Source organism: Podarcis gaigeae, assembly GCF_964106915.1.
Source record: "Podarcis gaigeae genome assembly, chromosome: 13".
Lineage (NCBI taxonomy): Eukaryota > Metazoa > Chordata > Lepidosauria > Squamata > Lacertidae > Podarcis > Podarcis gaigeae.
The window spans coordinates 7,034,633-7,049,337 of NC_139689.1; the positions used below are offsets into that span (position 1 = coordinate 7,034,633).

General features: G+C 45.5%; 1 protein-coding gene across 1 annotated transcript; it reads left to right on the top strand.

Annotated features, from left to right (window-relative positions):
* Positions 1-498: 498 nt before the first annotated feature.
* LOC310829051 (interleukin-25-like) lies at positions 499-6,810 on the top strand. The gene is made up of 3 exons (XM_083707212.1): positions 499-1,073; positions 5,121-5,353; positions 5,978-6,810. The coding sequence occupies exons 1-3, from the start codon at positions 1,056-1,058 to the stop codon at positions 6,243-6,245; spliced, it is 519 nt and encodes a 172-aa protein (XP_083563338.1). The 5' UTR covers positions 499-1,055; the 3' UTR covers positions 6,246-6,810.
* The last annotated feature ends 7,895 nt before the right edge of the window (positions 6,811-14,705 follow it).

Consider the following 14,705-nt stretch of genomic DNA (forward strand, 5'->3'; position numbering starts at 1 on the left):
TCATAACCACCAGGAGAGCCCAGGCCAAAGATCAACATGGCTGCCCACACATCACACTGCTTGCCTGAGGAGACATCCCTCCTCCAGGACCACACCTTGACCACACGGCCTGGGCTCTCTGCCATAACCAGGACGGGGGTGGACTCTGGACCGAGCAGGTGGACGGGGGGCAGCTCGGCTCCTGAGCTCAGCATCTCGATCTTTCCGGAGGCCGTGGGGTCTGGCTGGTGTGCTGCCACCCCTGGGAGCTGAGATGCCAGGGACCCTGTGGGCCTGGGCAAAGGTCAAGGCTAGCCACACATTTCCAGGTTGCAGGGCCCCCTGCTCCTGGCCCAGGTGGGGGGCCAGCCCCATTGTCATGGACTCTCTGGCCCCAGAGGAATGGTGGGAGCAACCAGCTGGGGGACCCCAAAGGGAAGACAGCTCAGAGCCTGAGGATCAGCAGTCGGAGGGAGAAGACTGTGGGATGGGGGAAGGTGCACCTGAGCACAACAGACGGACGCTGGGCAATCGGTCCTGATCCAAGAGGGCTCCTCTGATCTTCTCAGAGAAATTGCAAGGTGAGTTCGTCCTAGAGATGATGCTCCAAGCGGGAATTTCTCCATCCTTATTGAGTTCATGGCACAAATTCTTGGGTGCTTGTGGGTCAAATCTCTGGACCAGAAGATTTAATCTGTAAAAAGTCAAAGCAAGTTATGAATAGGTGGGAAAGTCCTCCTATTGAAAAGTTAATCCCATCTTGGAAGGAAGGAAGGAAGGAAGGAAGGAAGGAAGGAAGGCAAATCCAATTTTCTCAGGTGCTAATATCGCACTGGGCTTGAGTCCCTTGATCCTGGGGGGCACCTTCTATTACCCATCCAGCATAAGGTACACAAAAGAGACATTGATTATACGTTCAGGAAACAGGCGCTCAGTTCTTTTTTTATTATTCCCAAATTTGCATGGAATAAATGAATGGAATCTTGCAGGCGATAAAATAGGGATCCCGAGGCTCAGAGTGACAGCAGTTCCCTGAGCCGTCTACAGACACGAGGTCCTGCTCCCGGAGATCTGACATGGAGAAGACTCAGCTGGTAAGTGCACCAATCCTGCTCCTTACACGGAGGGAAGGGCCAGGGGGAAGGCTGAAGCAGGGTCCACAGGGATGTTTGGGGGGCTATGAATTGTGCTGTTGACTTCCAAGCATAATAACAGATGTATAGCCCCCATTCTCAAAACCTTCAACCATCTCTCAGAATAACCTAAGCAGGGTCTTCTTGGATCCAAGCGGAGATCCATTCGGCTCCTGAGAGGGGGCAACCAGATGATCTTTCTGAGGCACTTGGAGGCCCAGCCCCCTCCCGCTCTTCCTTGCCAGTAGCTGCTATTCAGAGGTAGACTGCTGCTGGTCTTGGAGGTTCCATTTTTGTCCTTAAGGCTGAGAGCTGCCCAGGGGCCTTCCCTCCTCCGCCACGCCTTCGCCCGATCCCCCTGTCAAAGCCACGTCAGACAGTGGCCTTCGGACATCTTGTGGAGTGTGGGGAATTATTTTTAACTCCACCTCCCCATCATACCTTGCATTGGTCAAGCTGGCTGGGACTGGTGAGAGTGGCAGCTGTAAATATACCTGGAGGGCAACCCCTTGATTTATCATCTTGCCCACCTTTCTCTCTCTTTTTTAAAAATGATATTTATTAAGAATTTGAAAGTTACAGAAAAAAAGAGAAAAGAATTAGACATAACAATACAATACAATACAAAAACACTACATATATATAACAAACCAAAACAAAAACAGTTAAAAACACATTCCATACTTTCAATATTATTATCTTTCATTAACTTGTTTCGGCGACTTCCTCACACCTCCCTTTTTTGTATTCCACTTCAATTAATTATTTCAGCAAAACCTTTCCATCTTCCTTAATTCTCTGCCCTATAATTAATCTTAACACATTCTAACCTTATTTTCCCTTTAATCCCTTTACATTTTATTGTACTTAATTCTTTATAGCATTTCTGCTAAAGCCATGTTACTTCATTCCAACATCTTTCTAACATTCATTGATTTTACAGTGTTTCTGTAAATAGTCTTTAAATTTTTTCCAATCTTCTTCCACCGACTCTTCTCCCTGGTCTCGGATTCTGCCAGTCATTTCCGCCAGTTCCATGTAGTCCATCAACTTCATCTGCCATTCTTCCAGGGTGGGTAAATCTTGTGTCTTCCAGTACTTTGCGATAAGTATTCTTTTTTTTTTAATAAATGTTTATTGACAGTTTTTTTTTATAATTACAATAGAGAAAAACAATATAACACATATCTTAACATATTTTCTTAACTTCTTTGGACTCCCTCACATCTCCCGCTCCTGCGTTCCTTAATATAGAATTTTAACCAGCAATTTATCACCTTATTTCCAATCTTATTTTCTAATTTTCCAGTTATATCTCTAGTTTTAGATATCATTTATTCAAACCTTAAAGATTTAAATTTAGCCTAATAGTTATCCAAAATTTGTCTTTTCTTAAATTTAACTTATCTTCATATTTCGCTTCATCTAACTTAATGGTGCCAAGTTATTTATAATCTAGCATCCTTCTTAACATTCATACAATTTACAATGTTTCTGTAGGTAGGTCTTAAATTTCTTCCAGTCTTCTTCTACCGTCTCCTCTCCCAGCTTTGCGATAAGTATTCTTGCTGCTGTTGTCGCATACATAAAAAAAGTTCTATCCTTCTTTGGCACCAATTGGCCGACCATGCCCAGGAGAAAGGCCTCTGGTTTCTTCAGGAAGGTATATTTAAATACCTTTTTCATTTCATTATAAATCATCTCCCAGAATGTCTTAATCCTTGGGCATGTCCACCAAAGGTGAAAGAATGTACCTTCAGTCTCATTACATTTCCAACATTTATTATCGGGCAAATGGTAAATTTTTGTGAGCTTGACTGGTGTCATGTACCATCTGTAGATCATTTTCATTAAATTCTCTCTTAAGGCATTACATGCCGTGAACTTCATACCTGTGGTTCATAACTGTTCCCAGTCAGCCATCATAATGTTGTGTCCAACATCTTGTGCCCATTTAATCATAGCAGATTTCACCGTTTCATCTGGAGTGTTCCATTTCAACAGCAAGTTATACATTCTTGACAAATTCTTAACTTTGGGATCTAACAATTCTGTTTCCAATTTTGATTTTTCCACCTGGAAGCCCAGTTTTTTATCCATGTTATATGCCTCCATTATTTGATAGTAATGGAGCCAGTCTCGCACTCTACTTTTTAATTTTTCAAAACTCTGCAATTTTATTCTGTCTCCATCTTGTTCCAACATTTCCCAATATTTCGGCCATTTGGCCTCCATATTGAGTTTTTTCTGAGCCTTCGCTTCCATTGGTGACAACCATCTTGGGGTTTTATTTTCTAACAAATCCTTGTATTTCATCCAAACATTAAACAGTGCTTTTCTAACAACATGGTTTTTAAACGCTTTGTGTGCTTTAACCTTGTCATACCACAAATATGCATGCCAGCCAAATACATTGTTAAAACCTTCCAAATCCAGCACATCAGTGTTTCTTGCCCACCTTTCTCAAGTTTCCTTTCTGCAATGACTCCCAGGCTAGTGTTTCTCAAACTTGGGTCTCCACTGTTGTTGGACTACAACTCCCATCATCCCTAGGAAGCAGGACCACTGGTCAGGGATGATGGGTGTTGTAGTCTAGCCGCACAAACTTGGTCTCCCCCACCCGATCTAAATGGAATCTGATTATTGATCCTTAGTTGTGCTCTATATTATTCATTGACTCCTCATCTGTTTAATTTCTGTCCGTCTGGAAACTTGGTAGGCATGAGGTGGGACTAGGGACACAGCAGCCATATTGATCCCTGTATTTTGGAGACGGGAATGAATTTCCACTCTCAGTTCACTTGGTCTAGCGACTGTGTGGGGCTGCCCCACTTTGCTCCCTGGCTCATTGAGGTGAGCCATAAAAAGAGGGGGGAGAACAAAGGCCACTTTGTCCGAAGGGCAAGCATTGTCCTGACTTTGGCCCATGAGATTTCCAACTGGGGGACGAATGGCTGGGCTGTGAGTCTGAATCCCCCCCCCACACACACTAAGGGGTTAGCACCCTAAATGTAAAAAAAAGTCAGTGAATGTCAGGGAAATAGGACTAACTCAGCCTTGTTCCTTATATGCTAGGTTTTGATGTGCAAGGAAGTTGCGGCTGTTGTCTTCTTCCTTCCATCCCTCTGATGGGGAGGATTCCAAGTTTCCTCATGCATTTACCGTATTTTTTGCTCTATAAGACTCACTTTTTCCCTCCTAAAAAGTAAGGGGGAATGTGTGCGCGTCTTATGGAGCGAATGCAGGCTGCGCAGCTATCCCAGAAGCCAGAACAGCAAGAGGGATTGCTGCTTTCACTGCGCAGCGATCCCTCTTGCTGTTCTGGCTTCTGAGATTCAGAATATTTTGTTTCTTGTTTTCCTCCTCCCAAAACTAGGTGCGTCTTGTGGTCTGGTGCGTCTTATAGAGCGAAAAATACGGTACTTAGCAAGATTGACAAGCAGCTTCATGAAAGAGCTCCAAGTGGTGTGTGTGTGTGGGGGGGGGATATGCACATAAAACACAGCTTAAATTTTACATGTGTATCTAGTTTATCTATATAGATATATTGTATTATTATATATAAAATATATCATTTACTATATAATATACTTATCATTAGAGCATGGATATAATAATTGATATAGGATCATATATATAGTAAGCGTTTAAAAGTATTTTATTTCACAAAAATGTGCACCACCCCTGTCAGCAGCTTGAAATGACGCAGTCCAGGAAAGACTCTACCACTTGATTCTGCCAATGTTGCAGGCTGGTTTTTGGAAAGATCCCTGCCCACGTTATTCTGGGAATAGAATACTCCAACTTAGGAAGGCTGCGAGGAAAGGGAGTGGGAAATGGGCTACTAGATTTCTCTGTAAGGCAAATGAATGTTTTGAGCAGTCCCGTTTGGGCTGTTCCACCATGACCAGTTGTGACCCTGCCCCCTCTTGCCCTTCCTTCCTTCCTTCCTTCCTTCCTTCCTTCCTTCCTTCCTTCCTTCCTTCTTTCCTTCCTTCCTTCCTCTAGGCTGCAATGTGCTTCCTGCTCTCGACGTTTGTGGCCAGCCAGGCCTTCCGATGCATGTCCTCCTCAAACTGTTGTGAAGAGACGACACTCAATGAAGTCGTGAAGGGACTCACTGCCCATTCCGCCCATTCCTCCCATTCTGCCCGTTCCTCCCGTTCCGTGTCTTCCTCTGACGACTGCCGCTCGATTCCTGGTGTAAAGAACATGGCCTCCAGTTCTCCTTGGCGATATGTGTAAGAGAGAAGAATTGTACCTTTTATTCCTCTGCCCCCTCATCCGTCCCATTTTCATAGAATCGTAGAGTCGGAAGGGACCCCCAGGGTCCTCTAGTCCACCCCGCCCCCTGCAATGCAGGAATCTCCAAGTGTGGTCTCCCATCCATGTTGAAACCATACCGGACCCTGCTTAGCTTTCCACTTTTATTGCTGCACCACTGACTGGAAATAAAGAGGCATTCCTTTGGCCCTGCCAGGCACCACCAAGAATGCCCTCCAGATTTCCCAGAGAGCTCAGCTGGTTAGAGCAGGGTGCTGAGGGGGCCGAGGTTGCAGCTTCGGTCCCCGAATGGGAGAGCTGCATATTCCTGCCTTGCAGGGACTGGTTGCTCCTCAGGGTCCCTTCCAGTCAGACCAGTGTCAGGGGTGACTGGAGCTCCTTTCCAAGATATCTGGAGGGCACCGGGTTGGGGAAGGCTAATCTAACCCAGCATTAGTCCCCCAAAGCTCCTCATCCCACACTATTTTATTTTATTCCCCCTTTCACCCCACAACCAGCTTCCCAGTGCATTCCCCCATCAGACCACCATCCTTTCCTAAATGGCTCAAAGACAGACCTGTCCTTTCTCTTGCCTCCCCCAGGGAAGATATTGAGGACTCCCGCTACCCTCGACTCCTCTGGAAAGCCCAGTGTATCTGCCAAGATTCCTGCGTCTCCTTGAGGCACCCTGTGAGAAATGCCACCCAAAAGACCTTCGTCCAGAAGGAGGGAAACGGGGTGTCCGTCCCGATCTTTGCCGACACAACCGTCTACTATCGGAGGCCTTGTGCGAATGTCAACAAGTCCTTCTACCTTGAGCGGCGGAAATATCCTTTGCCGGTGGCCTGCACCTGTGTGGCCACACAGTGAGGCTTCGAAGCGGGAAGGGGATCCCCAGAGCAAAACCGTGGATGGGATTCAGAGGGAGGGAGCCTCTGAACATGCGCAGAGTTCATTTCCCTCACAGGCTGCCACCCGCCTGTCCACCCACAGGACTTGGGTACACCAGAACCTCACTGTCTCTTTGCTCATTTCTAACTTCAGAATTAACTGCTGTGAAAAGGAAAAGCTCCCTCAACTGACCGGTTGAACTCGGATTCAAACCTTTGGCTTCCCCCAAAGGTCGCTGAGGACCAGCTGGAACAGCATCAGAAGGAACAGGGATCGGGGATGGCGTTTCTGGCGCTGTTGCAGAATCCCGGCCCCTTCTGGGCCCTTGGCGGGGCTGTCAGGACAGCGTATCCTAGAGATGGTTGGGCTTTGTAGTGGAGACCATGCAGGGAGAAAGCGAAAGGGCTTGTTCTAACACACTCAGATCTATCAATTGGGGGATATTGGATTCTATTGCAGATCAACCCGGATTAAGTAAATCCTTCTCTCTCTCTTACTGCAGTTTGCCCACTCTGCCAAAAGTCGGGATTCAACTTTTTCTCCTGCAAACGCTCCTCTGCCTTAGCTCCTCTGTGCTTAGCTGCGAATTTTCTGTTAGATGTAGAGGAGCATTCACAAGAAAAAAAAGTTGGCCACCCATTAATATCACTACATCTGGCCAGATACTTCTAAAGATATAGGAGCTGAGTCTACAGAAAAAGCTGGCAACTCTAAGTGACATCAGAGAATAAAGTTAGCGAGAGGCAAAGGAAAAGGCAACGTGGGAAATGTTCACGCATGAATTGTTGCAGGAGCAACTTGTTACAGAAGAATATCTCCTGATAAGCCTTGCCATTCCCGATCCTGGCTTGTGACCGTCTGCTCATCCCCATAGCTAGCAATGCCCACATTTATAGGTCAGGATCATTTCTCAGCTATTTGTACACTTGCACTAAAATCTGCTGTCTCTTATCTGCTGTCTCAAAGAAACTTATCTATCTTGCCTTTTTTATTTTAAAATTTTCAATTAAACATTCCAAAGACAGCAGAGTGTGTCTTGCCTTCTTCATCCAGAGAAAACAGGACTCCCCCTCCCTTTGCGGGCGGTTGGGCTAGATGATCCACTGGGTCCCTTCCAACTCAGCCCTTCTACGATTCTGCGATTCCCTGCGGCTGATACATCCATGGCCCCCACTCCTCTGCTGCTGTCTCTCCTTTTTCGTGACAGTCCCAGGACCCCTGGGCTAGATGATCCACTGGGTCCCTTCCAACTCAGCCCTTCTACAATTCTGTGATTCCCTGCAGCTGATACATCATGGCCCCCAGCCCTCTGCTGCTGACTCTCCCTTGTCTTGAGAATCCCAGACTTATCCCGAGGAATATCTTTTCCTCTCCCTCCACTTTCATCTCTCGCCAAAGTGTGCTCACTGCTCCCGCCTTAGATTTTTTGAATGATTCCCGAATGAAGCTGTTACATTACTTTTCCTTTGGGAATATACTTAAGGCTTAATGGATCCATGCTGCTACCTGCAACGATGATGTCACTGTGCCTGCCGCCTGATGTCATCATACTTGCCACCACCCAAGAGCACAGAGAACCAGCTTGTGCCGTGAATTTGCCACGTTTCAATGTCACTCCGCTTTATTTGGGGCAAGAATCTGGTTCAGGGAGCAGCTGTCGAACAGACAGAAATATCACAGGTGACGCAAGATGGTACACAGGAAAGAGAACGCATCACCTGTTGCATTTCCTCCTGCTGCACACAAGATCCAGGCTCAGAAGTCCAGCAAGGACGGCGGGAGATGGTATCCCGCTCTCTAACCACTGGGCGATGCTACCCCCCAAGGTCTGTGTGGCCTATCTGGCTTCAATGAGGGAGGTGGTAAGCTGGATATTACAGACACCAAACTCCCCCGTATTAGTGCCAACATTTTCCAGGCAAGGAAAGATGTGGGAACCTTCTTGGGACTTTCTCCCTTTGTGTGTGAGTTGCAGCTACGCAGAGATAGGGGTGGTGGCACTCTGCACATGCTCAAAGAGGCCATGCCTGTGTTGGTTACTGTACATATTCTCAGATGGAACTTTGGCTTCCGGGATTGAGATTTTGGAAGGTGGAATCCGAGGCTGCTTGGGCCCAGGGAAAAGGAGAGCTCACTATCTCCCAGTGCCCCATAATTCACATCCATTGCATTCCCGTTCTTGGGATTCCCACTCTGTTTACTTTGCCATGGTTACCCACCGTATTATCGCAGGTATTTTCCTGCCGAGTGAGATGCAAATCTCCTGCAGTAGCCATGGAAAGCCGGCTGGGATTTCCTTCCGAAACAAAGTGACACGGGTGTCCCTGGGAGACAGGAGAAAAACCTCTGGCAAGTGGGGGGGGGTGAAGGGGGCTCTGCCCCACCTGCCCCAATCAGGAATGCCTCCATGACACATCAGAGCAAAGGGAATCCTGGAGAAAGAAAACAGCGACCGTAAGTCAGAAGAAGACTCTGTCTCTCTACATGTCTTTCCTGCTACTTGTATTTTTATGAATATCAGTCGTGTCACTCTGACCACGTTGCCTGCCTGTATGCCAGAATCAGAACCCAGGGGTTTGGGACAGAGCAGGAGAGTTCGGGGAAGCCTGGATGATCAGGAATGGGAGTTCTCTGCCAGAACCAAGTGGAGTGTGGACTCTGGACCGAGCAGGTGTATGGGGGTTAGCAGCTGGGCTCCTGAGCTCAGCATCTAGATATTTCCGGATTCTGTGGGATCTCACTGGTGTGGTTGGGGGATGCCTGCCCATGATTTGTGACTTGTATCAATATATTGAATATATTTTTGAGCTCTTGGGAGTAAACAAAATGGCCTAAAAATGCAGTCAAAACAAAATAAAACAATTCCTTCCAATAGCACCTTAAAAGGTAAAGGTAAAGGGACCCTGACTATTAGGTCCAGTCATGGCCGACTCTGGGGTTGCAGTGCTCATCTCGCTTTATTAGCTGTGGGAGCCGGCGTACAGCTTCCGGGTCATGTGGCCAGCAGGACTAAGCTGCTTCTGGCAAACCAGAGCAGCGCACAGAAACGCCATTCACCTTCCTGCCGGAGCGGTACCTCTTTATCTACTTGCACTTTGACAGTGCTTTCGAACTGCTAGGTTGGCAGGAGCTGGGACCAAGCAATGGGAGCTCACCCCGTCGTGGGGATTCGAACCTCCGACCTTCTGATCGGCAAGTCCTAGGCTCTGTGGTTTAACCCACAGCGCCACCCGCGTCCCAAGTAGCACCTTAGAGACCAACTAAGTTTGTTATTGGTATGAGTTTTCGTGTGCATGCACACTTCTTCAGATACACTGAAATAGAAGTCACGAGACCCTTATATATAGTGAGAAGTTGGGGAGGGGTATTACTCAGAAGGGTGGTGGGAATGGGTGATTGGCTGATAGGTGTGGTAAACCTGTTGACGACTGTTAAGGACTGCAATTGGTGTTACAGGAAAAAGCAAAGGGTGAGATGGCTAAAAATAGCTTATCATGTATAATGAGATAAGAATCCAATGTCTCAATTCTAATCACCCATTCCCACCACCCTTCTGAGTAATACCCCTCCCCACCCTCTCACTATATATAAGGGTCTGGTGACTTCTGTTTCAGTGTATCTGAAGAAGTGTGCATGCATACCAATAACAAACTTAGTTGGTCTCTAAGGTGCTATTGGAAGGAATTTTTAAGGTATTTTTTACTACAGCAGACCAACACAGCTACCTACCTGTAACTAAAAATGCAGTTTATCAACAAACAAACAAACAAACAAACAACACTTATAATAATTCTTGGTACCTTTGAGGCAACCCACTGCAGTTATTATTCCGTTATTATTTATTAAATTTATATCCTGCTCTTCCTTTCAAAGGAGTGCAAAGCAGCCGACACACAAAGCAATTACAACATCTAAAAGTGATTCCAAGACAGATGTGGACTTGGGAAAGGTTGGTAATAAAAAGGATTGTTGGGAGCTCAAATCTAAACCAGATAAGCACAGAGGCCATATTGAGCAAGAGCAAGGGTCTCTAGCATAGCCAAGAATGCCCGGCTGCCCTTGAAAGTGAGTGATCATTGTGTGTTTATCTCACAGGCATTGTAGCTCCGTAGAGAAATGTCCCCAGACTGGATCTCATGCAAATCTAGTCTCTTTTGAACTCACTGTTTACCATTCTGGCCCCCACCCCCTCCCGTCAGTGTGCATGCGCTCACGTGTTTGCATGTGCCAGTCAAGGATAACAGTTCAGATTGTGGGCTTCAGTCTGTGAAACAGGGCCGGCCCTGCCCTTTGGCAAGAGGGTCGGGTGGGGAACGGGCCGTAGCTCAGGGGCGCGGCATCTGCTCTGCAGGCAGAAGGTCCCAGGTTCAGTCCCTGGTGGTACCTCAGGTTACAGACGCTTCAGGTTACAGACTCCGCTAACCCAGAAATAGTGCTTCAGGTTAAGAACTTTGCTTCAGGATGAGAACAGAAATTGTGCTCCGGCAGCGCGGCAGCAGCAGGAGGTCCCATTAGCTAAAGTGGTGCTTCAGGTTAAGAACAGTTTCAGGTTAAGAACGGCCCTCCAGAATGAATTAAGTACTTAAACCGAGGTACCACTGTATTTGTACTTGGAATGTGGAAAGTGCCATCTCGGCCCGTTGCTTCAGGCAACAGAAAGTCTGCATGTGCAACTGTACATTTATTATTTTGTGTTTTTATCTTGAATTTTTATGTCGCAAACTGGATGAAGGTCAGTATACAAATTTAAATAGATAAATACATTTAAAGCACAGAGAGAGAGAGAGAGAGAGAGAGAGAGAGAGAGAGAGAGAGAATGAATCCTGCAGTTTGTTAGTGGAACTAGGAACTGTGAGGCAGCGGTGGTGTAGTGGTTAGAGTGCTGGACTAAGACTTGGGAGACTAGGGTTCAAATCCCCACTTGGCCGTGAAGCCTGACTTACCTCACAGGGGTGCTGTGGAGATTAAAATGAGGAGAGGAAGAACCATGTAAGTCGCCATGAATACCTTAGAGGATAAAAGATGGGATATAAATGCTGTTGTTTGCATCTTTCTTGGGAGACAATGGACAAATGTGCCTTTGGGGGAAATGTCAAACCGTTGGAGAGTTATGAGAGAAACTTTGTTTTATATTAAAAAATTATTTATACTTTTCAGGTTTATATATTTATACATTTATTACAATTTTCAATCATTTTAACATTTCAAAACTTGACTTCCTTCCCCCTCATTCTGTGCTTCCTTAAAATTTATTTTTAATACCTTCTGCATATCCAAATTAACTAAACTTGATCATTTATTCATCTACTTTAAATATATACTCTTATCAAACTGCAGGTTATTTCAATAGTCCTGCCAATGTTTTTATCTGTTTACAATTTATCTGTAAATATTCAATAAACCGTTTCCATTCTTTTATAAAAAGTTTGTTATCTTGATTTCTTATTCTTCCCGTAAGTTTCGCCATTTCTGCATATTCCATAAGTTTTTGTATTCATTCTCACTGGCAGAGGAACGGGGGGGGGGGGACGGGGGGGGAAGTGCATATAGCTTCGCAGCTTTCCCTTCTTCCTTTGCTGGGACTTTTGTTTCTTTCCATTTTGGGGCGAGTAGCATTCTTACCGCTGTAGTCGAGTACATGAATAAGTTTCTCTACAGTTTCGGTAGTTCTGTCCCTATAATTCCCAAAAGGAAAGCTTCTGGGTTTTTTTTTCAAATGTTATTTTAAACATCCTTTCCAATTCATTATACAGTGGTACCTCAGTTTAAGAACAGTCCAGTTTAAGAACAATTCGGTTTACTAACTCTGCAAAACTGGAAATAGTGTCCCGGTTTGAGAACTTTACCTCGATCTTTTGAAGTTCTTGCAGCTAGTGGCGCGGATCAGGGACGGCGTCCAGGAGTGCCGAAATCCCACAGGAGGGCTTTGTGCCTAGTGCCCCCATCCCCACAAATTCGGGGGTGGTATAGGGCACAGCAGGCAAGGGCCGTCCCCCCCCCATCCTGGGGGGGGTTAAGGAGGCTAATTACCCCCATCATAGCCTCCAAATTACCTCGTGTGGGTCAGAGAGATGTTAATTGTCAGCCATCTTCCGATGCGCCCCCAGTGGCCCCCTAGTGGTACTACTGTATATCATTTCCCAGTAAGCTTTAAGCTTATCACAAGACGCCACATATGATAAAAAGAACCTTCTTTCTCTTTACATTTCCAACACTTATTTGATTTCGATTTATACATTTTTGCCAATTTACTCGGTGTTAGATACCATCGATTTATCATTTTCATATAATTTTCTCTTAGACCATAAGATGCTGTAAATTTTATATCCCTATTCCACCATCGTTCCCATGCTCCCATGCTCCTCTGTTATGCCAAATATCTATTGCCCAATGTATCCTTGAGGATTTTGCTCATCTTTTGTCTCCCATTCCAATCATATTTTATACATTTCAGACAGCACTTTTACATTCCATTCCAACAGTTCTCTCTCCACTTGTGATATAATAATAAGCTGTAGGTCTGTGATGCTTCAGTTCCCAGGATGTGTGTGTGTGTGTGTGTGTGTGTGTGTGTGGTTAAAAATGTATGGTGCATGCAGCCATTTTGATGCCTGGTGCAAAGGACCAGGACTGTACAAAAGCCTTCCACACCAGCTTTTAAATCTTTCTTCAGTATCACTGGGTAGCAGACAGGGAACTGTAGCTCGATGAAGGGTGAACTACAGTTCCCACGAATCTTTCGGAGGGAGAGGGTGTGCTTTAAAGACATAGTGCGTAAACAGCCGACGCTTTGGGTCAGCTTCTGCCAAATGTGCTGCTGTAGTCCTCAAGATTCCATAGGATTCTTTCTTTCTTTTCTCCCTCCTTCCGGGAGGGGTGGTGGAATGTAGCTCTACGAGAGGAAAACTACAGTTCCCAGGATTATTTGGGCAGGTGTGTTTGCTTTAATAATAATAATAATAATAATAATTTATTATTTGTACCCCGCCCATCTGGCTGGGTTTCCCCAGCCACTCTGGGCGGCTTCCACAAAGACCAAAAATACACTAATATGTCATACATTAAAAACTTCCCTGAACAGGGCTGCCTTAAGATGTCTTCTGAATGTCAGGTAGTTGTTTATCGCTTTGACGTCTGATGGGAGGGAGTTCCACAGGGCAGGTGCCACTACCAAGAAGGCCCTCTGCTTGGTTCCCTGTAGCTTTGCTTCTCGCAATGAGGGAACCACCAGAAGGCCCTCGGCGCTGGACCTCAGTGTCCAGGCAAAATGATGAGTGTGGAGATGCTCCTTCAGGTATACTGGGTCGAGGCCGTTTAGGGCTTTGGAGGTCAGCACCAACACTTTGAATTGTGCTCGGAAACGTACTGAGAGCCAATATAGGTCTTTCAAGACCAGTGTTATGTGGTCTCGGCGGCCACCCCCAGTCACCAGTCTAGCTGCCGCATTCTGGATTAGTTGTAGTTTCCAGGTCACCTTCAAAGGCAGCCCCATGTAGAGCGCATTGCAGTAGTCCAAGCGGGAGATAACTAGAGCATGCGCCACTCTGGTGAGACAGTCTCAGCCTGCGTACCAGATGGAGCTGGTAAACAGCTGCCCTGGATACAGAATTGACCTGCACCTCCATGAACAGCTGTGAGTCCAAAATGACTCCCAGGCTGCGCACCTGGTCCTTCAGGGGCACAGTTACCCCATTCAGGACCAGGGAGTCCTCCACACCTGCCCGCCCCCTGTCCCCCCAAAACAGTACTTCTGTCTTGTCAGGATTCAACCTCAATCCATTAGCCACCATCCATCCTCCAACAGCCTCCAGGCACTCACACAGGACCTTCACTGCCTTCACTGGTTCTGATTTAAAGGAGAAGTAGACTTAAAGGATTTAAAGATTTAAAGGAGAGGTAAATAATTTAAAGATTATTTACAGAAATACTGTAAAATTAATGAATGTTAGAAAAATGTTGGAATGAAGTTATATGGCTTTAGCAGAAAGGTTATAAGGAATTAAGTACAAATAGATTTTTAATGTATTAAAGGGAAAAAATAAGGTTAGAATAAGTTAAGATAAATTACAGGACAGAAAACTGAGGAAGATGGAAAGGAATTGCTGAAACAGTTAATTGAAGTGGAATACAAAAAGGGAGGTGTGAGGAGGTCGTGGAAACAAGTGAATGAAAGATAAGATACTGAAATTATTGGATGTGTTTTAAATTGTGTTTGTTTTGTTTTGTTAATTCAATGTTTTAGTGTTAGTGTTACGTAGTGTTTTTGTTTTTGTATTGTACTGTTTTGTTGAATTCTTTTTCTTTCTTTTATAGTCTATAAACTTTTAATAAATATTATTTTTAAAAAAAAATTAAAAAAATTAGGAGAGGTAGACCTGGGTGTCATCTGCATACTGATGAACACCTAGCCCAAACCCCCTGATGATCTCTCCCAGCGGC

Coding starts and splice junctions, on each gene's coding strand:
- LOC310829051 (XM_083707212.1), top strand. Junction 5,354..5,977: donor AGTTCTCCTTGGCGATATGT/GTAAGAGAGAAG, acceptor TGCCTCCCCCAG/GGAAGATATTGAGGACTCCC.